Here is a 26,830-nt window from a genome sequence, read left to right as displayed (position 1 = left end):
TGTTTTTTCATGCTTTCCTTATAATGACATTGACTTAACAAACAGAAGTTGCAACATCTCAACAAATATGCTAATAACCCTTACCGTATTGGTGTTAACTTACATTTTCTGAAAGTGTAGGACACATAACTACATTTATTGAAATGTGATTGAAATACTTAATTTTCATTAGATTAAATGAAGATGTCTTTATTTGAGAAATGAGGAAAAAGTATTAATTTTTTTTAATGTCTTCATATGGTACAAATTCTGTCAAATGTGGTATCAGTAACTGTGCTCCCTTTTCATAAATAAAGAGCCGCCTTGTTCATTACATCTTACTTTGTAAGTGAAGGGGTGAATAATTGACAAAAGAAATTACAGACAACATTCAGCAGATGACGTTCCCTAATCTGGAACAGCAAATGTCCTCCAGCATTGACATTTTCTGCTTTGAACCTTGGTGATCTTGTCTTCACTTACTAGTTCCAGGTATTAGTTCAGTTGTAATTGTGATCAGTCTTTATCTCAGAGGGTGACATTCGAGAGACTGGTCCTGCAGCACATCAAAGCCAGCCTCCCACCCACCTTCGACCCACACCAGTTTGCCTACAGAGCAAATAGGTCTACAGGGGATGCCATCGACACTGCTCTTCACACTGCACTGACCCACCTTGAACACCAGGGGAGCTATGTGAGGATGCTCTTCCTCGACTTCAGCTCTGCCTTTAACACGGTCATCCCGAGCAGACTGGTCACCAAACTTTCCGACCTTGGATTTTCCCAAACCATCTGCCAATGGATCAAGGACTTCCTGACCAACCGCCCCCAGACCGTCAAAATAGGCCCTCACCTCTCCTCCACCATTACACTGAGCACCGGCTCACCACAGGGCTGTGTGTTGAGCCCCATCCTTTACTCCCTCTACACTCACGACTGCGCCCCCACCCATCCCACCAACACCATCATCAAGTTCGCGGATGACACGACTGTGGTTGGACTCATCTCAGAAGGAGATGAGACAGCCTATAGGGATGAAATCCAAAGGCTGGCAGCATGGTGTTCAGTGAACAATCTGGTCCTGAACTCCTCCAAAACAAAGGAACTTATAATTGACTTTAGAAAAACCAGTGTAGACTACGACCCACTCTACATCAATGGGGTCTGTGTGGAAAGGGTACCAGCTTTCAGGTTCCTGGGTACGCACATCGCAGAGGATCTTACCTGGTCTACCAACACCATCACCACAGTAAAGAAGGCACAGCAGAGACTCCACTTCCTGAGGATCCTCAGGAAAACCAACCTGCAGGAGAAGCTCATGTTGTCCTTCTATCGCTGCTCCATCGAGAGTGTGCTGGCATACTGTATAACCACATGGTATGCCAGCTGCTCAGAAAAGGACAGGAAGGCCCTTCAGAGGGTCATCACGACGGCCCAGAAGATCATCGGCTGCTCACTGCCCTCCCTGGAGCACCTGTTCAGCCTACGCTGCCTCAGTAGAGCAGGCAAAATAATAAAAGATCCATCCCACCCCGGCCACCGTCTGTTTGTTCATCTGCCCTCTGGTCGACGTTTCAGGTCGATCAAATCCCGAACAAACAGACTTAAGAACAGTTTTTACCCCAGGGCCATACGAGAACTGAACACTACCTTTGCACTAGGCAACACCGTTAAAAAATCTTGTACTTAATATAATTGTATTTAATTGTATTTATGTATTTATTTGTTTTTGCATTTATTGCATATATGTTTGTACGCACCGTCAGGATTGGCTATTTTTTAATTTCGTTGTACTCGTTGCAATGACAATAAATGAATATTATTATTATTATTATTATTATTTCATTATTTCCGATTTAATTTTTAGCTATCGGGACAGCTTGAATGCTTTAGAGACCTGCATATCTTTATGGTGGACTGATCCTACAATCTTTTGAAATCTTTGCGTTCCAATTCTCAACCATCATGTTTCTTTCTTCTACCCTTGATGGGAGTACATCGAGCTGCCTTGCTTTTGTTTCTTCCCTTGAACGCTTTGTCCCCCTCTCTTCCTTTGAGATGCTTGTTAACATTTTCATTTTGACAAAGATCAGGAGTCAAAAATCAAGACATTAACCAAGTTAATTTCTGGGATAAGAGTATCACAAAATGCTGGTGTAACTCAGCGGGTCAGGCAGCATCTCTGGAGAGAAGGAATGGGTGACTTTTCGGGTCGAGAGGATTGATTACGCTTTCAAGAGAAGGAAGACAGGTTGGGTCTGAGTTTAGAAGAATTGATTACCCATTCAAGAGAAGGAAGACAGTTTGGGTCTGAGTTTAGAAGAACGAGGCATAACCTTGTGCAAACGTGCCAAGGGAATCTGACAGAGAAAATGTTGGGGTATTTTCACGGGTGGAAGAGTCACAAACAAGGGGACATACATAAAAGGGACAAGGTAATTGAAAATTGAGATGCGTCAAAATTTCTACTCTTAGAGGATGCTGAATCTCTGCAATTCTGTCTGATGATGGTGGAGGCTATAGCATTAAATATATTTTGGCGACAATGGATATATTTAACATGGGGATAGATATATATTTGAAATATTGAGGAATTGAGAGTTTTGAGGAACTGGCACAGAAGATGAGTTGAGGCCAACATAGATCAGCCATGATCATATTGGATGTGGGGCAGGTTTGAAGGGGCTGGTGGCTCACTCCTTGTTTGTTCTTGTGCAACATAACTTGGACACATAACTGAGTGAGAACAAGCTCCACCCAAGAACCTCTTCTGGCATTTAAAAATATTCAAAATGAAATCAGTGCTAAAATTATTATTTAAAAAAACCTAAAATGTAAAAAAGGTCACTTAAGTAACTAAAAGGGTATTACTGCCAACCAAATAATTATCAATGTAATATCCCTACTACTTTACAGCTATAAAATCACCATTCAAATGAACAATTAGTGAAACTGGAATATTGTATGGGAGTCCCACACACACAATAGTGATAGTTCCATGTGGAACAGCTAACAAAACCAGCTACGTATTTAGGTGGTATCCCATATAAAAGCTCCTGGTTTAGCAATGTATGTAACATAAATTATAACCATGCAGAAATGGGGAATTAATGACAGGAATTGTTTGTAAAATCCAGCATGATGCTGACTGAGTGACAAGCCTCTTTATAGCCATGTTTGCAAATAATTGAAATTGTGAATATATGAAAGGTGGATTTGAACCATTGTTCTTTATCGCTGATTTTATTAATAAATGGATGTTTGAAAATATTGAAATATGTTTGTTGTGTCCTTGCATTATATGATTTGATTGTACCCAAGGAAGTCTTCAGTTTGTGTGAAGCTACAGATCAGAAACCCTGTCTTGGTGCCGGTTGCATTCATGTTTCTTGCTGTCATTTTTAGGTATGCAGTGCCTCCAGACCAGGGGAAAAGGCTGGAACGCCTTGCACAAGGTAATGCAATCTATAATTCTAACCTATCAAATCTTCAACTGGAATGGCTTATTTTTCAGTCACTTATAGAACAGAACAGTACAGCGCAGGAACACGCCCTTTGGCCCACAATTTCTGTGCTAAATATGATGCCGTCTATTTCCTCTGTCTGCATGTGATCCATATAACTCCATTCCCAGCATATCCTTGGTCCAATCTAAAAGCCTCTCGAACACCGCTATCGTATCTGCTTTCACCAGCGCCCCTTGTAGTGCATTCCAAGCACCATATGTAAAACTTGCCCATCAACTCTCCTTTAAACTTACCCCTATCACATAATAACTATGCCCTCTAGTTTTTGATATTTCCACCGTGGGAGCAGGGTTCTGGCTGTCTATCCTATCTCTGTTCCTTGTACTTTAAAGATACAGAATGGAAACAGGCCCTTTGGCCCACCGAGTCTGAAGATGGGAAGATGTGGCTAGTAGTGGGATCCCATTGGAGATGGTGAAAGTGTCAGAGGATTATGTGTCTGATTGCTTACCGAAGCCAATTAACCTACAAACCTATACGTCTTTACCGAAGCCAATTAACCCACAAACCTCTACGTCTTTGGAGTGTGGGAGGACACCGGGGCATCCGGAGAAAACCCATGGTCACAGGGAGAACATACAGACAGCACCTGTCGTCAGGATCGAATCCGGATCTGTGGCACTGTCAGGCAATAACTCTACCGTTTCGCCACTGTGCCTCCCAAAATGTAATTTTATAAACTTCTATCAGGTCTCCCCTCAACCTCCGATGTTCCAGAAAGAACAATCCAAGTTTGTCCAAACTCCACACAGTTAATACCCTCTCAGCCAGGCAGCATTCTGCCTTTACATCCTTCCTGTAATGGGGCAATCAGACACATAATCCTCTGACATTTCGCCACCTCCAATGGGATCCCACTATTAACCACATGTTTCCATCTCCACCCCTTTCTGCTTTCCGCAGACCGTTCCCTCCATAACTACCTGGTCAACTCATCCCTTCCCATCCAATCCACCCCCTCCTCAGGAACTTTCCCCTGCAACCTCAGGAGATGCAACACATGTCCCTATACCTCCCCACTCGACTCCGTCCAAGGACCCCGATGGTCTTTTCAGGTGAGGCAGAGGTTCACTTGCACCTCCTCCAACCTCATCTACTGTATCCGCTGTTCCAGATGTGGATGCCTGTATATCGCCGAGACCAAGAGCAGGCTCGGTGATCGTTTCGCTGAACACCTCCACTCAGTCTGCCTAAACCTACCTGATCTCCAGGTTGCTCAACACTTTAACTCCCCCTCCCATTCCCACACTAACCTTTCTGCCCAGGGCCTCCTCCATTGTCAGAGTGAGGCCCAGCGCAAATTGGAGGAACAGTGCCTCACATTTCGCTTCGGTAGCTTACACCCCAATGGTATGAACTTCAAGTGGCCCTTGCTTTCCCTCTCTCTCCATCCTCTCCCCTTCCCAGTTCTTCGACCAGTGTTACTGTCTCCGATTACATTTTATCTCTGTACCATCCCACTCCCCTGATATCAGTCTGAAGAAGGGTCTTGACCCGAAACGTCACCCATTCTTTCTCTCCAGAGATGCTGCCTGTCCCGCTGAGTTACTGCAGCATTTTGTGTCTAATGCTGTTAATGGTATCACTATTAACTGTATAATTTCCCCTTTCATTCACACTTGCTCAGGTTAAACTCCATCTGCTATTTTTCAGCCCTAATCTTTAACTGTTCCAAATCCCACTGTATCTATTAACAGCCTTCCATATATCATCATCATCATATCATATATATACAGCCGGAAACAGGCCTTTTCGGCCCACCAAGTCCGTGCCGCCCAGCGATCCCCGTACATTAACACTATCCTACACCCACTAGGGACAATTTTTTTTTACATTTACCCAGCCAATTAACCTACATACCTGTACGTCTTTGGAGTGTGGGAGGAAACCGAAGATCTCGGAGAAAACCCACGCAGGTCACGGGGAGAACGTACAAACTCCTTACAGTGCAGCACCCGTAGTCAGGATTGAACCTGAGTCTCCGGCGCTGCATTCGCTGTAAAGCAGCAACTCTACCGCTGCGCTACCGTGCCGCCAGTTCACAACTCTGCCAATTTTGGTGTTGTCTGAAATCTGACAAACCAACCCAGACTCCCTGGCAGAATAACACCCTTCCACTACTACCTCAATCTTCTGTGGGCAAGTCTGAATCCAAACTACCATGTCACCATAGATCCCATGCATTTTAATCTTCTGGATCAGCCTACAATGAGTGTATTTTTCAAATGCCTCGCAAAAATTCACGTTAACACCTTTGTCGCCTCAAAAAACGCAATTAAGTTAGTAACACATGACCTGCCACAGATATAGCAATGCTGACAGTCTCTTTTTATCCATTCATTTCCAAATACGAGTAAATTCTATAACGGATGATCTCCAAAAGCTTCTCTACCACTGACTTGTTACTCACCACCCTATAATTTCTTGGATTATCTCTACTTCCCTAGATTATCTCAACCTACCTTAAACAAAAGAATAACATTGGCTACTTTCCACTCCTCCGAGGCCTCGCCTGGGTCTAGAGATGATACCAAGATCTTTGCCAAGGCCTCTGCAAATGCCTCTCTCAATAACCTGGGATAGATCCCCTCAGGCTATTAATGCTTTTCAAGAGCTTCATCACCCCCCTCTTCCTTGATCTCAAATCGCATTAGCATATTAGTATACTCTGCACAGACTTCTCATTGTGAATGCACATGCAAAGTACTCAGTACCTCGCCTACGTCCTCTGACTCTAAGCATAAATTCCTTCATTTATCTTTGGTCCTACCTTCTCCTTGGTTTACATTGATCTGTGACGGCATTTACCTTTACATACAACTACACTTAGTACTTTTGGAAACATTGTTGAATATACCATGAGGAGCAGTAATCTGATGCATTTGAAATGAAAACAGAATGTTGGAAATACATTCTGTTAGGTTGAGGTTGGGTAGTGTACACGGTGAGAGGAGCAGAGCGAATGTTTCAGGTTGTAGATCTTTCATCGGATCTGAAATACTCATTTTATCTCTCTCCACAACTGCCACCTAATCTGCCAATTATTACCAGCATTTCTTGATATGTACATTTTAAGGTACCTTTCAAGACCTTTACTGGTAGTTAACATACATGAGATTAACACTGAAAGCCAATCTGACGTGAGCAACTGTTCGGAGCAATATCCTTTTAAGCGTTTTCATCTGAAACGATGCATCAATTGCATGCCACTGTCCTTTAGCAGCATACACAATAGAAAACATTGAAATAGCAGAAGGCCAATCGAACTGTCTATTTGACAGTAAAATGTCTGATTTGAAATCTGTCTTTTGCTGGGATTAGCATAAATGATATAGTAAAGTGAAATATTATTTGGCCTGCAAAAATAAATCCTCTTTTCATGGCTCATCCCAAACCTGCACGATCTAGTAAATATCCTTGCCACAATTGCTGCCGAGACACAGGCACAGGCTGTACTAATGTTGTGTTGGATAGGAGATCATACTTGAGGGTGTTAACAAAAATGTACTTTGATGTTTAGAAAAAAGAATGCAGCTAGTAATTTTAGGTGAAAATGTAAATAAATTACATCAATAAACATTGACCCAAGGAAATTTCCATTGAAGGATTGATTGGTTTTTAAGTTATGTGGTGGTGCACATCCTTATTTGCCTAGTTAGACAGATTGACAAATAAGGTGGCGTAGCTGGTAGAGCTGCTGCCTCACAGCGCCAGAAACCTGGATCTGATCGTGACCTCGTTTGCTGTCTGTGTGGCGTTTGCATGTTCTCCCTGTGACTGCGGGGTTGCTCCGGTTTCTTCCCACATTCCAAAGACATTCGGGTTTGTAGATTAATTGGCCTCTAAATTGCCCCTAGTGTATAGGGATTGGATGCGAAAATGGGATAACATAGAACTAGTGTGAACGGGTGATCAATGGTTGCCGTGTCACCGCCTGTTTCCATGCTGTATCTCTAAATTTTAATAACTAAAACTCTAATTCTAATCCCTTCTACCAAAGCCTGTTTAAAAGATAGAGTCATGTACATGGATGGTAAAACCAAAATTAACTAACAGCATAGCTTCTGGAAATTTATTTTCAATTAAAATTCAGGCAATTCTGACTGGTGTATGTAGCTCTTTGGCAGTTGAATGGTATTGGAATTATTTTACAATTCTGTAAGTCGTGGAGACTTTATGTTTTTGATCCAAGCAATATCACATCGTGAATTTTAAAATATTCACTGCTTTATAAAGTAAATTACAAGAATAAAAATGTATCAGCGGATGTGCCTGTGGGATGGAACCCAGCCAGGATTTGAAGGTTAACTAACTTTCATTTTGCCATGAAATACAGCTTGAACAGGAGAATTGTCTGCCAACTATCAAGTCATTGCCAAAAACCAAATCTCTCCTGTTAAATCTTTTGTACATTTTTCTCTTTCTGCTCAAAGCTGCTTTATTTCTTTATCCCCAATGCCACCTAGATAACTAGATACCTCCCGAGGGTTATGATCCATGTTCTGTGGGTAATATATCTCTGGAATGGTAAGAGCAAGGGAAAACAAAGTGCTACATATTTGCTTTTAATATAAACTTTTGTTTTCTTTCATCTTTGTATGGTCCAATGAACGGTATGACTAAACTGGATGTAAAAGCAAATTTGTGAATTATGCCAGTTCAGCTGTTTTGTCTGATTCAGTATTACATAATAGAAAAGCTGGTGTCTCATTGCACAATCTTTTCAACCAAACTCCAATTTTCAAATAGAAAAATTTACAACTGTAAAAGGAGACATTATTGCTCCATTTTGTTTCAGTTGTCAATGATTTTTGAAACCGGCCTTCAAGCTACCAGAAAGCCCTTTCTGTTGGCTATTTGTGAAACTGTGTATGACATGGCATTGGAGACCCAAAACCAATCATTCCTTTCCCTCCACACATGCTGCCTGACATGCTGAGTTCCTCCAGCAGTTTGATTTTTGCTATAACTTGGCAGTGTTTTTTTAATCTGGTTTTGGACTACTTAGAAGAACATATCCTCTCATCACTTGACAACACAGAGCATCTGTGATGGGAGATGCAAATCTGTTATTTCAGTAAAATAATGCACCTGGTTCGTCACCTTTGCAAGAATTAATCTTTGGAACAAATCTCTCAGCAGGACATAAATGTTCACAAAATAGTAGTAATCTACTTTGTTGTCCTAAGAATGGTATTTCATAATTTTAGATTGCACTACATTGAGACTACTGTTCATAATGATCTGTTTTTTGATTTTCTTTTATGGTGGATATGTTGCATTGTGTTTCTGTAGATAGTCAGAACCTTTTTGCCAAGGTAGAAATGTCAAAGACTAGTGGGTATAGCTTTATGGTCAGATGGGGAATGCTTAAAGGAATTCCCTGGGCCAAGTTTTTTACACACATTTGAACGCCCAGCCACGATAGGGGTGTTTAAGAGGCTTTTGGATAGGCCCAAATTTGATAGGTTTGGAGGGATATGGATCACGTGCGGGCAGAGGAGATTAGTTTAATTTGTATGTTTACATGTTCACTGTGGGCCGAATAACCTGTTCCTGTGTTGTATTTTTTAAAATGTTTCTTTGTTGTATCGGAGAAAGGACTTGGAACATGATCATTTCAAGCGAGGTAATAATGGAAAATGTTAAATGAATTGCTCTAAATATGAGCTAAAACAGAGTAAAGCAATGTGGTTTGTCAAAATGTCTAATTTTTGTAACTTTTTTGTGTTGCCTTTCCTAATATCCTTGGCAGCACATACCTTTTTCGTGTGAAGGATTACTCATGCTATTGTTTAATTTATTGGAATATGTACAATTAATTTGTAAACTATTTGTTGCAGGTTTCTTTCCAAGTAGTTCCCAAGGGTGTGATGCTTTCCTACGTCACAAGATGACCCTTATATCACCATCGATATTAAAGAAGTATGGGATTCCTTTTGACAAGGTATTAAAATAAATATATATTTTTGGAGATAGTAGAAACAATTCATCTTTTTGTGAGAAATTTTATGTTTATTTCTACCTCCATTATCTTGGAAATAGACAAACAGTGAATTCTAATTTTCTCTCTAAAGATGAGCTACCGTTTCTTAATAAGAAACATTTAATAAATAACTCGTATCCATGAGTCCATTGGGGAATGTTTTTAATTTGTGTTAAATTATGGATTTTGACAAAGGCAATTTCAAAATAAAATTCCGCTTAAAAGGCTTTTGCTTGAGCATTATATTTTAACACGGGCACGTGGATATGCAACGGATGGAGGGATATGATCATGAAACTTTCTGTTTAAACTAAAAATATTTCACAAAAAAGACCTACTGAAGTGTTTTGATCATCAACTTACATGTCCCCTCAAAAAAAAGTGTTTGCACCACTGACATATTTTACATGTCAATAAAAATTACTGCAATCTGTATTTCAAAGATATTTATCATATCAGCTGAATTGTGTTTCTTGCTTTGAGTTGAAAGTCCTAACTCCAGAGATTTTGTGCATTAAATCTTGGGTGATTCTCCAGTCCAGCACTGAACAAATACCATTCAGTCTGATGAGTTGTTGAAAATAATCACCAATCTGCTCTCCTAGATGGATATTAAAGAGATCGTGACACCTTGTTGAAGAAAGTTATGAAAGTTATCCCCAGTGTCTTGAACAGTTTTTATCACTTTTTTAAAGTCATAGTCATATGGCATGGAAATAGACCCTTTGGTCCAACTTGTCCAGCCCTGATTGTCTCACTTAACAGCGTTTAGCCCATACTCCTCTAAACGCTCTCATCCATGTACCTGACCTTGTGTCTTCAAAGTGCTTTATTGTACCTGCATCAAACCTTAACAGTTACTTAACCAAAACAATGTAAACTGTTAACCATTACCACATGGTTCCTTGTTGCGTAAAAATTTAGAAAAAATGGCAGTATTTCCTACATTATAACAGTGACCTCACAAGGAAATATCTATCCAAAGTGCTTTTTGGTTTTAAAATAGGCTATAAAAAGACAAGCATTTTTTTTCTCACATCATGGATATTTTAGAACCAGTATGGAACTGTTAGGCTCATTGGTCTGTTTTACTGTATACACCATACATTAAATGTACTCGTCAAAATGGACTTTGCTGCAAGTGGAATAATTTGTTGAATTATTTTCTCTTAATATAGAGACAGATTATTGGATAGTCCTTTGATAACAACAGCCCATTTCACCCTATTTTGCTCATTTTGTTCCTCCTCAGCTATATGCTGGTCAGCAATCTTTTTGTAATAAAAGTATACATATTTTTTAAATAATATTCATTTTCTGTGTTCTTGAGTAAGTAAAATTGGCCAATTACTCATAATTTTGTCTTCTCTTTAGATGCTCATTAATCATTTCCCGTTATCCCAGAATAGTTCAACAAGCATTTGAAAACTATAAACATACCAATGCTTCTATATCAAAGCATTGTTTTGTCTTCCTGGTACCCCACAGCTCCCCTCTTGCTTTCCCTCCCCCCCAGTCGCAACAGGGACAGAGTCTCCCTCGTCCTCACCTTTCACCCTATCAGTCATCACATGCAGCACCATAATCCCCCGACATTTTTGCCACCTCCAACGGGATCCCACCACTAGTCACATCTTCCCATCTCCACTCCTTTCTGTTTTTCGCAGAGACCGTTCCCTCCGCAACTCCTGGTGAACTCATCCCTTCCCACCCAAACCACCCCCTCCCTAGGTACTTTCCCCTGAAATCGCAGGAGATGCGATACCTGTCCATATACCTCCTCCCTCGACTCTGTCCAGGGATCCCGACAGTCCTTTCAGGTGAGGCAGAGGTTCACTTGCACCTCCTCCAACGTCATCTACTGTATCCGCTGTTCCAGGTGTGAACTATATATTGGCGAGACCAAGCACTGACTGGGTGATCGTTTTACTGAACACCCTTGCTCAGTCTGCCTTGGCCTAGGCGATCTCCCGTTGTCAAACATTTTTACTCCCCTCCCCACTCCCATGTTAATCTTTCTGTCCTGGGCCTCCTCCATTGTCAGAGTGAGGCCAAATGCAAATTGGAGGAACAGTACCTTATTTTTTGCTTGGGCAGCTTACAACCCAGCGGTATGAATATTGATTTATCCAACTTCAAGTAACCCTTGCAACCCCACTCTCCCTCTGTCCCTCCGCCCACCCTAATCATCGTACTAGTTACACTGTCATCCTGCCGAGTTTCACTGTTTGTATCACGTGTTATCACCTTCCCCAATGATGGACCATTGTTAGCTCCACCTTTCCTTGATCATCGTTACATTTTGCTTATCTTTCATTCATTTGTTCTATGTTCCTTCTATATCTATCGTTTCCCTCCCCCCTGACTCTCAGTCTAAAGAAGGGTCTGGAGCTGAAACATCACCAATTCCTTTTCTCCAGAGATGCTGCCTGACCCACTGAGTTCCCCATCTTTTTGCGTCTTATCATTTTGTAACATCTTGTTGTTGTTGAAATGTCTCAAAATGAGAATTGCCGTGCCAATTTCCAGAGGTGTTGCACTGCATATAGATAACAAAATTTATCAATGTGACAATAAATTTCTAGTTTTCTTCAAATTTAAAATTGTTGTTTTCCTCTTGTATCTTCTCAATTGACCATCAGTATTGGAAATATATTATAACTCCTAAAGTGGAATGTAATGGTTATCCAGGTTTAAGGTAAAATGTGCTTCTTTATGTGCAGGTAATACAAGAAGCAGGACAATTCATGGTCACTTTTCCCTATGGTTACCATGCTGGCTTCAATCATGGATTCAACTGTGCCGAGTCAACAAACTTTGCTACCATTAGATGGGTAGATTATGGAAAAATTGCTAAACAAGTAAGTGACAGCAAAGAATGAAAGTATAGTAAGCAATTTTTATATTTCAAAGTAACTGGGGTGGGTATGACACCCTGTTCTCCATATTAACCAGGTTCATTATTCTATAATAGCTTATGATAAAAAAATTGTTTATATGAAAGATATACATCCTAACTTTAACCTTTGTTTCACTCTTACAAACCCTCTCTTACTAAATGAGTGGGAGACCCGGGTTTGATCCTGACTTTGTGTGCTGTCTGTGTGGTGTTTGCATGCTCTCCTGTGTGGGTTTCCTCTGGGTGCTCTGATTTCCCCCCATATCACAAAGATGTGCGGGTTTGAAGTTAATTGGCCTCTGTAAAATTGCCCCTAATGTTTAGGCAATGGATGAGAGCGTGGGATAATATAGAACTACTGTGAGGGGATGATTGATGGCCATAATGGACTCAGACCAGCACATTGGATGTAATTTCTGTTTATACACCACACTTTCAATTTTATTTAAGGTCACATAGTATTATATTAAACTTTCCACCAAATAAGGTAAGTTGAATTGGTGAATGGGAACTGGAATGAGGTGAGCGGAAAAAGAATGTGTGAACCATGTTTTTCGTGCATGGAAGGGAGTGTTAGAATAAGGCACTAACAAGTGGGAAGGGAGCATGGGTGCTCATGCCCCAGTGAATGGGAAGGAAGAACAGTAAACATTACTTGGTGAGGAAGATGCTGAACCATTGAGATTTCAAATCTTCGGATAGTGGATTATTGGACTTTGTACTTTTAGTTGGTACAGTTCAGTTTAGTTTATTGTCACGTGTACCGAGGTACAGTGAGAAGCTTTTGGTGCGTGCTAACCAGACAATGCATGATTACAATCGATCCATTTACAGTGTATAGATACATGATAAGAGAATAACGTGTCGTGCAACACCAGCAAAGTCCGATCAAGGATAGTTCGAGGGTCCCCAAAGAGGTAGTTAGATTGGGCAGAATAGACATAGATGAACCAGGTTGGTTTGTAGCAATCCATTACTTTCAAGATTTGTTTATTTTTTAATGGGATTTTAAATGCCCCTGCCTCTCTGGCAGGATTTGAATACTGGATCAATAATCTAGGCCTCTTGGATACAGCAACTTAACCATTACATCAAGTTTTGGATTGGGGTTTCTTTGATGGTGGCAAAGCAATATTAATCTAAGAATAAAAGATCATGTGTAATCTTTGTACACAGAACATGGAGATCAGTTTTATTTCAGTTTAGTTTGCTTTTATAAAGTGAAGAAGATAAGGAGCCCGGAACAGGAAATGGCTCTGCACTGCCAGATGCAGCTCACAGTAAAGCATATCAGTAAATGATAAAAACAAAAGCATAAATATATGGTCATGTATGTTGAATTTTAAATTCAATTAATTCTCTACCATTGAGAGGGATTTGTATCCCTGGCTGTTGTGCTGGAGAGGGAAAAGTAATCGGGTTAGAAATCAGCATTGTACATGGGTATAGCATGTATATGCTATATATTTACAACATGCATCGTCCATCGATGAGGGCGTGCCTTCCGGGCCTGGATTGGCCTCACCAGTCACTTCCAGACCCATAGTCACCAATCCTCCAACTGAAAGTGAAGTCATGGTCATCTTCGAACCTGAAGGACGAACAACAACAACAACTATTTGGTGATGAGGGGGATGAAAAGATAAATGAGTGATTCAGAGGTAATTTTCAATGTTGCTAATTGTGATTTGTTGGAACTGTTTCTGCATGCAGAATATTATACACTACATAAAGCAGAACAAGTAAACCATTCAGCATAAAAAAAGACACACTGCTGGAGTAACTCAGCGGGTCAGGAAGCATCTCTGGAGAATATGGATAGGTGACATTTTGGGCCGGGACCCTTTTTTCGGACTGATTGTGGTGGGGGGGGGGGGGTAGATGGGGAAAGCTGGAAGAGAGGAGGGGCAGGATAAAGCCTGGCAAGTAATATGTGGATACAGATGAGGTGGTTTTGATAGGCTGATGGTTGGACAAAAGCCAGAGGTGAAAAGACATGGTGTGAGACAAAAGGATTGAAGGGTTGTAAATTGTGAAGCTAAACTGGTAGCTAAAAGATCTATCTTTTCACCTTTGGCCTCAGAAATAACTGATTAGATATTTAAAACAAGTTCCAACTGCACCTAAAGCAATTATTTTCTAACTGGAAAGTAAAAATTGCTTTCCATGCATCTTTGTGTGATTTTTTTTTTGGTTTAATGGATAATTGTATCTGTTACAACTGCTGTATTGATTTTCTTGTCATTTTGAGGCTTTCTGCATTAAGGCTATTCGGTATTATCATCATTCAGGCTTTATTTTACTGTGGAAAAAGTGCCAACAGAAAAGATATTAGCACAAAGTCTATTTCAGATTTCATATAACTCTTTTAAACAAATAATATATAGGGTAAAATTTGCTGTCACTTGTATTGGTTATTAGTATTGGTTTATTATTATCACACGTGCTGAGATACAATGAAAAATATTGTTTTGTGTGCTATCCGGGCAGATCATATTACACATGCAATGTACTCAGTACACATATTACACATGACTATATCAGTAGTGCAAAAAAAACAAACCAGAAAATAAAACAGAGAGTAAAGGCTGCAGTGAGGTAAATTGGAAGACTGGGATTCATCTGGCTTATGGGAGGTCTGTTCAAGAGTTTCAGCCCAACTTGCCCACAATGACCAACATGTCCCTTCTACACTAGTCCCACCTGCCTGTGTTTGGCCCTTATCCCTTTAAAACTATCTTATCTATGTACCTGTCTAAATGTTTCTTAAACATTGTGATAGTACCTGCCTCATCTATCTCTCTGGGCAGCTCGTTCCATACACTCACCAAGCTTTGTGTGAAAAGGTTACCCCTCGGGTTCCGATCATCTTTCCCTCCTCACCTTAAACCTTTGTCCTCTGGTTCCTGATTCCCCTGCTCTGGGCAAGAGACTCTGCATTTACCCAACCTACATCTGTTCTTTGATCAGGTGGTTTATTTCAAGCTTTTGTCTCTTCTGTCCAGCATAAGAGGAGAGAAGATTGCTCAGGATGTGAGTGATACTTGACTATGTTGGCTGCTTTCCCAAGGCAGCGTAAAGTGTAGATTGAATTGCTGGTTTGCGTGATGGTGATGGATGGGGCTGTGTTCAGAACTCTTTGTAATTTCTTGCTGTCTTGAACAGAGCAATTGCTGTTAAAACTGTGATGCATCTAGATGGGATGCATTAGTTTAGTTTAGAGATACAGTGCCCTCCATAATGTTTGGGACAAAGACCCATCATTTATTTATTTGCCTCTGCTCCACAATTTGAGATTTTTGTAATGGGCAAGTTGGGCTGAAACTCTTGAACAGACCTCCCATAAGCCAGATGAATCCCAGTCTTCCAATTTACCTCACTGCAGCCTTTACTCTCTGTTTTATTTTCTGGTTTTTTTTTTTGTTGCACTACTGATATAGTCATGTGTAATATGTGTACTGAGTACATTGCATGTGTAATATGATCTGCCCGGATAGCACATAAAACAATATTTTTCATTGTATCTCTGCACGTGTGATAATAATAAACCAATACTAATAACCAATACAAGTGACAGCAAATTTTACCCTATATATTATTTGTTTAAAAGAGTTATATGAAATCTGAAATAGACTTTGTGCTAACATCTTTTCTGTTGGCACTTTTTCCACAATAAAATAAAGCCTGAATGATGATAATACCGAATAGTTAAAGTGCACATTGTCAGATTTTAATAAAGGCCATTTTTATACATTTTGGTTTCACAATGTAGAAATTACAGCAGCGTTTATACATAGTTCCCCCATTTCAGGGCACCATAATGTTTGGGACACAGCAATGTCTTGTAAATGAAAGTAGTCATGTTTAGTATTTTGTTGCATATCCTTTGCATGCAATGACTGCTTGAAGTCTGCGATTCATGGACATCACCAGTTGCCGGGTGTCTTCTCTGGTGATGCTCTGCCAGGTTTGTATTGCAGCATCTTTAGCTTATGCTTGTTTTGGGGGCTAGTCCCCTTCAGTTTTCTCTTCAGCATATAAAAGGCATACTCAATTGGGTTCAGATCAGATAATTGACTTGGCCACTGAAGAATTTACAATTTTTTGGCTTTGAAAAACTCCTTTGTTGCTTTAGCAGTATGTTTGGGATCATTGTCTTGCGGTAGAATGAACCGACGGCCAAAGAATTCTTATCTTAGCCTTAAAGGCCCATTGTCCTGGTGGCATCGATCCTTACCTCTGTTTGCTGCCATCTTGCTTCCACCGTCACCGACTCCCTCCACCCACCTCACCGGTACCCGGTCTTCGGGGCCGAGCAGGAGATGGGTCGAGCAGGAGACGGGCCTCGGACGTCTCTAGGCAGGTTCACGGTTCCGCGGTGGGTGAGCTAGGCCTCTGCTCGCTGGCAGTTTATGGTACCATGTGGCTCGCCAGGAGTTTCAGAGCGCTTACAGTTTTTCACAGTTAATAGATGGGATGCGAACCTGGGGAAGAGGTGGGAGGGGTGGCAGGGAAACTGCAATATAATTATTGTAGAGAAGCACTAACATATTCCAGTGAAACTCTATTCTGCTGAAAACCCAAGGGAAAAACTGCAACTGAGAGAACTTGAATGAATAAAAGCATACAAAAAAATTTTGATGGTAAGAAAAAATATGTATAGTCTGATTACATGACAACAGAGCAATTCATGACAAGAGAGAATACAATAAGATTGGGAGGGGAAAAAAGCTATTAGGAATGCAGAGGAACCATGAAATTAAATTATCAAGCAACAAAAGACAAATTGGTAAGATATCCTGTAGATGCATGGAGACAAATGATGGGTTAGGGATAGGGCATTTATTTGACAAATGCATTTCAACATGGGTAAGAATTGCATTTTTACAAATTTAAGTAAGGTCCCATCTGTCTTGGAGAAATGACATTCTAAAGAGGCTACAGAAGCAAAGTAAATTGGAAACAAATACACAAATCCCTGAAGAAAGCAATGTAAGTTATAAATACAAGGATTTATTTCTGGGTACTGAATTGGAAAGCAGAGACATTTCTAAAGTTAACAAGCTCATATCAAACTCTCGTAAAGTATTATTTCTTGGGTTTTGATCACCACATTATTGGAAGAATATGGAGCTAGTAGAGGGAATGTGAAAATAGAGTATGAGGATGATGATGCATTGGTGGACAGGCTGGGTAGTTTCTTGTGAAAAGATTAGGGTGATCTGAGAGGTAGCAGAGGGATAGTTTCCATCTGGCGAAAAAAAATAAAGGCCATCAATATCAGGTCACCGTAATCAGATGAGAAAATCAGAGAACATTTGTATTCCCTAAGGTTGAGGAAGTGGAACTCTCTGCATTTAGGGAAAGGCTAGATGAGTACTAGAGGGAGCAAAGAATAAAGGAATATTCTAATTATTAGATGTGAAAGGATTTGAGGAAACTAGTATGACACCTGTCTACTCCGTATATGTCCTAATTCTATAAATGTACTCCTTTTTAGCTGTTATTATTTCTTACTGTTAGATGTATTATTAATAATGATGCTCATGGCACACATTTTGGACGAGCAGTGCATCTAGAGCTTTGCAACAAACAATGTATGTACATTGCCAGATGTTGCTGTGTGGTTTCTACTTGCAAATAAGAAGCATTGTTATTCTGGCTATTATTTTTACTCCAAATCCAACCATTATTCAGGCACATTTAATCTTCTGTTTGAATGCGATGTTATATAATACTTCAGACTATCAAATCAAATCAATTTGATTTAGTTTGATAGAGAAAAGATGTGCTCTAATCATTTTTGTTTAGTCCATAAACAAAGCTAAGTAATTTTGTTTCAACAAATCAAGTTGAATTTGAGCTAGATAAAAATTGTCTTTATTTTTATGCAAAGATATTAATGAAAAATTTAAAGTGGTGGACTGGTTTCAAAACTAAAGTTGTGAGGTGTGTTTTATATAATTGCTCTGATTTTTTTCTGAGAATTGCTGGCCATTCGATGTGGAACATTGCCTCTATAATGATCAAAAAGTTTGTGACTCGCATGTTATCTCATAGTTGCGATGGCTTCTGTTCCAGACTTACTGAGTGTTGTTTGCTTGGTGTACCAAATGTACTCCAACTTTGGACTACGTGAATTGTTCAGTTTAGACCTGATGAAGATTTAGTGGCAATGGTTTCAATTCATTTCAATGGAGAGGAAGGGAGAGAGACAAGCTTCAAGACTTGTGTTTGGATCAGCCTAGTCCGTTTTTAGATTTAGATTTAGATTTAGAGATACAGTGCGGAAACAGGCCCTTCGGCCCACCGGGTCCGCGCCGCCCAGCGATCCCCGCACATTAACATTATCCTACACCCACTAGGGACAATTTTTACATTTGCCCAGCCAATTAACCTACATACCTGTACGTCTTTGGAGTGTGGGAGGAAACCGAAGATCTCGGAGAAAACCCACGCAGGTCACGGGGAGAACGTACAAACTCCATACAGACGGCTCACGTAGTGAGGATCGAACCTGAGTCTCCGGCGCTGCATTCGCTGTTAGGCAGCAACTCTACCGCTGTGCCGCCTGAGAGTTTTCAAAGAGATTTGTAGTGTTCAGTTTAAATCCATTTACAATGATTATTTTAATGGTGTGGTTACATTTTACGGTCTTAAACGCATGTGAAAATTATCCTTTAACAAACATTCATATTGTTTGATGCACTCACAACCAATTGGGCCTGGGTGCAGTGTCACCGTTTGTTCAGGTTCTATGAGAAGATGACTGGATAGACCTCGCTCAACATGTGAATCTAGCTTTGGTCAAGAAGTTATTGTGAGCAGATATACTGTAGTTCAATGTGGACCCAAGAGTTAAGGGAAGAGGAAGGAAAACAAAAGAGGCTAATGAGTGATCAATGCAAAACCTCCGAGTTAGGTATCTTCAGGGATGCTTTTTGCTGCAAAATGCACTCACAGTTTAACATTTATGCAAGGCTGATTTATTTTGTTTGGTTATTCCATTTTGTGCACGAGTAGAAGCAGTACAATAGTAATTTTCCTTTGAGAAATAATTCAGTCGGGCATTTGTGCCGTATTGATAATAAACAATTCTGGGCATAATCCAGAAGATGTAGGATCATTCCATTCCAAAGAGGATTCTAAGGGAAGTAAGAGGCAACCGTGGCTGACAAGGGAAGTTAATGATGGAATAAACTAAAAGAAAAGATGTATAACATAGCAAAGAGTAGCGGGAAGCCAGAGGATTGGGAAACTTTCAAAGGACAACAGAAGGTAACAAGAAGGGCAATACGGGCTGAAAAGATGAAATACGAGGGGAAGCTGGCCAAGAATATAAAGGACAGTAAAAACTTCTTTAGGTATGTTAAAATAAAAAGGGTAGTAAAGACAAATGTGGGTCCCTTGAAGGCAGAAACAGGTGAAATTATTATGGGTAACAAATGGTAGAAGAGTTGAACAGGTACGTTGAACGGATCTGTCTTCACTAAGGAAGACATAAACAATCTCCCAGATGTACTAGAGGATCTAGGGAGACAGGAGCTGAAATAAATTTGCTTTAGGTGAGAAATAGTATTGGTTAGACTGATGACTGATGGGACTGATAGGCTGATAAATCCCCAGGGCCTGATGGTCTGCATCCCAGGGTACTCAAGGAGGTGGCTCTAGAAATCGTGGACGCATTGGTGATCATTTTCTAATGTTCAATAGATTCAGGATCAGTCCCTGTGGATTGGAGGGTAGATAATGTTATCCCACTTTTCAAGAAAGGAGTGAGAGAGAAAATGGGGAATTAGCCTGACCGGTGGTGGGGAAGTTGCTGGAGTCAATTATTTTTTAAATGAATAATGACGACACATTTGGATAGTAGTAAAAGGATTGGTCCAAGTCAGCATGGATTTATGAAGGGGAAATCCTGCTTGACTAAAATACTGGACATTTGTGAGGATGTGACAAGTAAAATGGATGAAGGAGAGCCAGTGGATGTAGTGCATCTAGACTTTCAGAAAGCCAGTACCAATTCACTAGATGAATTTCAAAGAGAGTTAGATAGAGCTCTAGGGGCTAGTGGAATCGAGGGATATGGGGAGAAGGCAGGCACAGGTTACTGATTGTCGATCAGCCATGATCACAATGAATAGCGGTACTATTTTAGTTCATTAGGAACTGCCTCCTTTTCAAATGGTATCTATTTTTTAAATATATTGTTTGTATCAGTGCATATTAATGGTAAAGCATTTCTTGTTGCAATCTTAAATAGGAACAGGAGGAGGCCTCTTTCAGCTTGCTGTGAGTCAATGAGATTAAGGATAATAATAATAATAATAATGCATTACATTTATATAGCGCTTTTCTAAACACTCAAAGACGCTTTACAAGGTTTACTAAAACATAAAAGAAAATAAATAGATAAATAAGTAAACAAAGAGAAAAGGAAAAAGAAGGTGAGGTGACGGTCAGTGATTGAAGGCAGTGCTGAACAGGTGAGACTTCAGTGATGTTTTAATAATAATAATAATAATAATGTATTACATTTATATAGCGCTTTTCAAACACTCAAAGACGCTCAAAGGATGATCTGTTATTCCTCAAATCTACTTTACTGCTTTTTTTCCCATAATCCTCAGTTGTACTACTGATTAGAAATCCATCTATAATACAATACAAAGAATTTATTAGCCAAGTATGTAAGAACACACAAGGAATTTGATTTGCCATAGTCATACCAAAAAAGCAGCAAGACACACAACTACATAAAAATTAACATAAACATCCATCACAGCACACTGTGATTGAAGGCAATAATGTATTATCTTCTTCCCACATTTTCTCCCGCGGTCAGGGCAGTCGAACCATCCCTAACCGAGTTCCACGATGTTAAGTCCGCAGGCTCCTGTGGTTGGAGCTTCCGAAGTCGATCCCCAGCAAAGGGACCGCCAGCTCTATAATGTTAGACCACAGTGCGGATGGAGGCATGATACAGAAAAAGTCGCATCTCCGTCGAGGAAAGAGATAAAGAAAAGATTTCCCCACCCTCACCCCCCACCCCCATATAATAAAAAACGAAAGATACAATAAAACATACATTTAACAACAAACTAAAAACAACAAAAGAAGAAAAGGATGAGATAGACTATTAGCGAGGCTGCCATCGTGCGATGCCACCTGGTGGTATGCCATAAGGACACATGGGCATGACTGGCAGGAGCAGGGAATCCTGGATGACATCAGGTAATGAACTGCTGGTAAAGGAAAGGAGAGGAGGCATATGTCGGGTATCAGCAGCTGGGATGAAGTGAACCTCTTGAGATGTATAGGGGGCGTACGAGTACACACGAGGCATACCAGTCAATATGAGATAACAGCAACACTTCCTTCTCGATGACCATCAGCACAGGAACTCCTCAAGGTTGTGTGTTCAGTCCCCTGTTCTATTCTCTGTATGCCTTAACTGTGTCTCGAGACACAGCTCCAATATCATCTTTAAATTCACCGACAATGCCACCATGCTGGACAAATAACGGGTAACGATAATTCAGAGTACAGGAGGGAGTTTAATAATCTGATTGAATGGTGCCAGAATAACAATGGATAGTGTTAATGTACGGGGATCGCTGGGCGGCGCGGACTTGGTGGGCCCAAAAGGCCTGTTTCCGCGCTGTATATATATGATATGATATGATATGATTGTTGACTTCAGGAAGAGAGAACCTGTCTTCAATGAGGGGACGATGGTGGAGAGAATCGACAGCTTCAAGTTCCTTGTTATGCATATCTCTGAAAATCAGTCCTAGTCTTAGCACAGTGATGCAATCACAAAGCAAGCTCATCAATGCCTTTACTTTGGAAGATTGAGGAGATTCAGTATGTCAGTGTATTGAACTTTTACAGGTGTAGAGTAGAGAGCATACTGTCTGGTTATTTCACAGCTGGTTCGGTAACGCAAACACCTAAGAACGAAGGAGGCTGCAAAAAGTGGTAGGTGCTGGAGAACAGAGGGCATGAGTTGTCTGAGATTGGAAAATTCTGTGTACATACATTTAGCAGCAAATCGGAATTTTATTGTTTCGTTTCTGGTACAAATGGCATTTAAATGCTCTTGACTTTCTCCTGAGTCTTGGAAAGGTAAGGCTGATCAGGAATAATCAGCAGGGCTTTGTGGACGGGAAATCATCTCATCAATTTGATTGAGGTGACCAGGAAGATTGAATGTAGGGTAGCAGACGTTGTCTACATGAACTTAGCAAGGGCTTTGACAAGGAACTGCATGGAAAGGTACTGTTCCGTAAGGTTAGATCTCATGAGATCCAGGGCCAGCTAGTCAATTGAATATAAAACTGGCTTGTTGATAAGAGATGGAAGGTGCTGTTGGAGGGTTGTTTTTCAGACTGGAAGCCTGTAGCAAGGATGTGTGCCACAGGGATCAGTGCGTTGCTTTGTTAATGATTTGGGTGAGAGTGTAGGTGGGATAGTAAGTTTGCGGAAGTAAGAAAAATTGGTGGTTTAGTGGACAGTAAAGACGATGATCTAATATTACAATGTGAGCTTTACCAACTTGTATAGTAAATAGTAGGGGTTGGGAAGTGTTGTAGAAGAGAGAGTCCTTAGTATGTAGGTACATTATCCCATGAAGATGGTAGCGCGGGTGTTTATGACTGCATGTGACAATTTAAGAGAGATTTGAGGGGCAAATGTTTCACACACAGGATGGTGGGTGGGTATGTGGAACGAGCTGCCAGAGGATGTGGTCGAGGCAGGTACAATCACAATACCATTTGGACAGGCACATAGATAGGAAACGTTTGGACGGATATGAGCCAGGAGCAGGCTAGCAGGATTAACTTGGATTGACAATTTTTTTGACATGGTCATGATGGGCTGAAGGGCCAGTTTCCGTGCTGTACAGCTCTATTTCTCTGCGAATGCCCAACATCTCGCTGTTGTAAATTCCCAAAGTTTCCCATCTCCAAGAGAAGAAATCTTTCCTCATTTAGTGTTAAATGAACCCTTTACTTGCATTATTTTAGTTATAATTGTGAACATGTGCTCTTATCAATTGGCAATCAGTCATATTCTTAATCCAAATCCTAAAAATCGGACATGTATTGCCTGGAACTAGCTATGTGAAGCTCATTGGAAGATGATTGTACTGCATTTATTATGGTCAATTTGTAATGCACTCCATTTGGATGGTCCCGTGTTGTGCAAGAATTTTGCATAACACAATCTGAATAAAAGGGTGAACCAGTACTTCCTGCTTTCACCCAGGTCTTAACTGAACTGTCTTCTCACCAGCTACCTCACTTGAGACCTTCAAATTATCTTTAATTGGACTTCACTTGATTTTATCTTGCACTGAAGGTTAAACCCATTATCCTGCATCTGAATACTGTGGACAGCTTGATTATAATCATGTACAGACTTTTTGCTGACTGGATGGCATGCAATAACAAGCTTTTCACTCTACCTTGGTACACGTGACAATAATAATCCAAACTAAACTTTTTATTTGAAAGCTTTGTATGTAAGGTTGTGAGTGTATCTGTAGTCCCACGTTTTTGGATGATAATGCATATCCTCAGTTAATTGCTGTTATTTTTCCTGTGATGTGGCTGCTAAATAGTTTAATCTCACACCCTCTTTTTTTCCTTGCTGTTGCTTTGTGTATGTGAATTTCCTGGAGACTGTTCCCTACAGCATGGAAGAACTGCCGGTTTTGAACTTTGTGATAGTCAGACAGATAGTCTGACAGCGTAGGTTTACTAGGTTAATTCCCGGAATGGCGGGACTGTCCTATGTTGAAAGACTGGAGCGGCGAGGCTTGTATACACTGGAATTTAGAAGGATGAGAGGGGATCTTATCGAAACATATAAGATTATTAAGGGGTTGGACACGTTAGAGGCAGGAAACATGTTCCCAATGTTGGGGGAGTCCAGAACCAGGGGCCACAGTTTAAGAGTATGGGGTAGGCCATTTAGAACGGAGATGAAGAAAAACTTTTTCAGTCAGAGCGTTGTAAATCTGTGGAATTCTCTGCCTCAGAAGGCAGTGGAGGCTAATTCTCTGATTGCATTCAAGAGAGAGATTGATAGAGCTCTTAAGGATAGTGGAGTCAGGGGGTATGGGGAGAAGGCAGGAACCGGGTACTGTTTGAGAATGATCAGCCATGATCACATTGAATGGTGGTGCTGGCTCAAAGGGCCGAATTGACTACTCCTGCACCTATTGTCTATTTGATCACAGAAGAAAATTATATATTCCTGAAAATGAAAGTCAATTTTCTTCACTGGTTTATTTTTAAAAAAAGCTTTCATTCTGTAGGCTACAGTACAAAAATAGAAGAGAAACTATTCTTTCTTAAGATCGCTGGTATGTGCTTTTTATGTTATGAACATAATTTATTTTGAATCTACTTAAAGCATGTGTGTTAGTTTGTAAATTAAAGCATCACATCAATCACCAATTCTTTGGTTTCTTGTTCAACTTTTGAATGCAGTTTCAACCTACAAATCTGCCTTTCCTCCAAGGTTCAGTGTACAGAATTACTTTAAAAAAACATAGTCCACCAATTAAGTTAATTATATTCTTTGCAAGTACAAAATACTTCTGACAAGATCAATATATTCTATTATGGCAGTTGTTTAGTTTCAATAGCAATTAGTTGTATTTATACAGAGGCTTTAGCATAGTAAAACACTTCTTGGCATTTCACAGATCATTGCTAACACATTTTTTTATGTGAGTTAGAACATGAGCAGCAGAGTTTTGCATGACCTCAGTTTATGGAGGATGGGACAATGGAGGCCAATTAGAATCTGGACAAATCAATCGAGAGGCAACAAAGCATGGTTATGCATGTTAACAGCAGAACAGATTAGACAGAGTTGGATGAAGCCACAAAAGTGGGAGAGATGGTCAGAATAACAATGCTTAAGTGGATCTAAATTTATTATCACAGGACTTAATATGGAACCAGAGTTGTGAATAATTCTGTTGTACCTTGAGACAATTTCCAGAGTGAGAATGGAGCTGGTATTTAGGAACAAGTATTCATAATCATAATCATACTTTATTAGCCAAGTATGTTTTGCAACATACGAGGAATTCGATTTGCCATACAGCCATATCAAATAAAAAGCAACAAGCCACACAAAATATATTTTAACATAAACATCCACCACAGTGACGACTCCACATTCCTCACTGTGATGGAAGGCGAAAAAAAAGTTCAATCTCTTCCCTTATTTGTTTTCCCGTGGTCGGGGGCCTCGAGCCTTCCGTTGACAGGACGATCTTGGCTCCCGTAGCTGGCAATCAAGCTCCCGCATCGGGGGGATCTCTGCTCCCCCGCGCCGGGCGATCGGACCCCGGGTCGGGGCTGGTCGAACCTCCTGCGACTTTGGAGCTGCCCAACCTCAGTCTCTACCCGAGACTGTGAACTCCTTGATAATGGAATCCGCAGGAGCGTCGATCCCAGGCAAGGGATTGCAGGCTCCGATGGTAAGTCCACTGCCCCGTGGTGGGGCTCAAAGTCAAAGTGTCGAGCAAGGCCTCCAGCTCCATGATGTTAGGCCACAGAGCGACTGGAGATACGATCTGGAAAACAATCGCATCTCCGGCAAGGTAAGAGATTGAAAAATGTTTCCCCCGACCCCCTCCCCTACCCTCCCACATAAAACAAACCAGAGAACATTAACACATACTTTTAAAACACACTAAAAATAACAAAAAATACAAAAAGACAGACAGACCGTCGGCGAGGCTGCCATCGCTGACGGCTTCACCCGGTAGGAAAAATGACATTGATCTGGTTGGATTTAACTTATCCAGATCAAGAGTTTGATTTTGGATAAACAGTCTGGCAGGATTGTGAGTGCAAGAATTGTGAGACACTTCGACAATACAAATCTGCATAGCTTCAGCTTACACACAAACTGGGGCTGTATTATCAGATGATCATGCTGCAGAACTGCATTTGGTGAGGAAGTAGACAGAAGCCTTGGATAGATCCTCAGTAGCAACTATAGGGAATTGTGCTAGTGCTATTAATTCCATGACATAATTGGCTAAATAAGAATGGAATCAAGCAATTGGGGGCCCACCCAAATGGACACTGGTGAAGGAGAAATAAGAGGATGGTTTAATCAACCATGTGAAAAGTTGCAAATTGAGAAATAAGAGGAATGACAAGTTTACTTCTGTGGTAACCACATAAGATGTAATTTTTGACTTTAACATATAGTACTTCAGTGTAATGACATGTATGGAAACATAATTAGAAGTCTATTAAAGATACAGACATGCTTTTTGTAGGGATTTGCTTTGCACTATTTGTGGCAATCCTTCGTATTACCAAGGATTATTTTCAAATTTAAGACTTAGGACTACAACCTGGTTTTGTCCCCTGAAAATAATATGCATAATATTTTTGTGCC

The 26,830-nt window shown here is 40.5% G+C and overlaps 1 protein-coding gene across 3 annotated transcripts in view; it reads left to right on the top strand.

Annotated features, from left to right (window-relative positions):
- LOC144591911 (lysine-specific demethylase 4C-like) overlaps window positions 1-26,830 on the top strand; it is a 265,572-nt gene that overhangs the window by 47,474 nt on the left and 191,268 nt on the right. For all 3 annotated transcript variants that reach the window (XM_078395927.1, XM_078395926.1, XM_078395928.1), the window contains exons 6-8: window positions 3,385-3,434; window positions 9,350-9,453; window positions 12,216-12,353. In XM_078395927.1, the coding sequence (XP_078252053.1) occupies window positions 3,385-3,434; window positions 9,350-9,453; window positions 12,216-12,353 (292 nt within the window). The remainder of the gene's footprint in view (window positions 1-3,384; window positions 3,435-9,349; window positions 9,454-12,215; window positions 12,354-26,830) is intronic.

The sequence above is a fragment of the Rhinoraja longicauda genome, chromosome 3, assembly GCF_053455715.1.
Source record: "Rhinoraja longicauda isolate Sanriku21f chromosome 3, sRhiLon1.1, whole genome shotgun sequence".
NCBI classification, from domain to species: Eukaryota; Metazoa; Chordata; class Chondrichthyes; order Rajiformes; family Arhynchobatidae; genus Rhinoraja; species Rhinoraja longicauda.
This window is presented reverse-complemented; position numbering and strand designations above follow the sequence as displayed.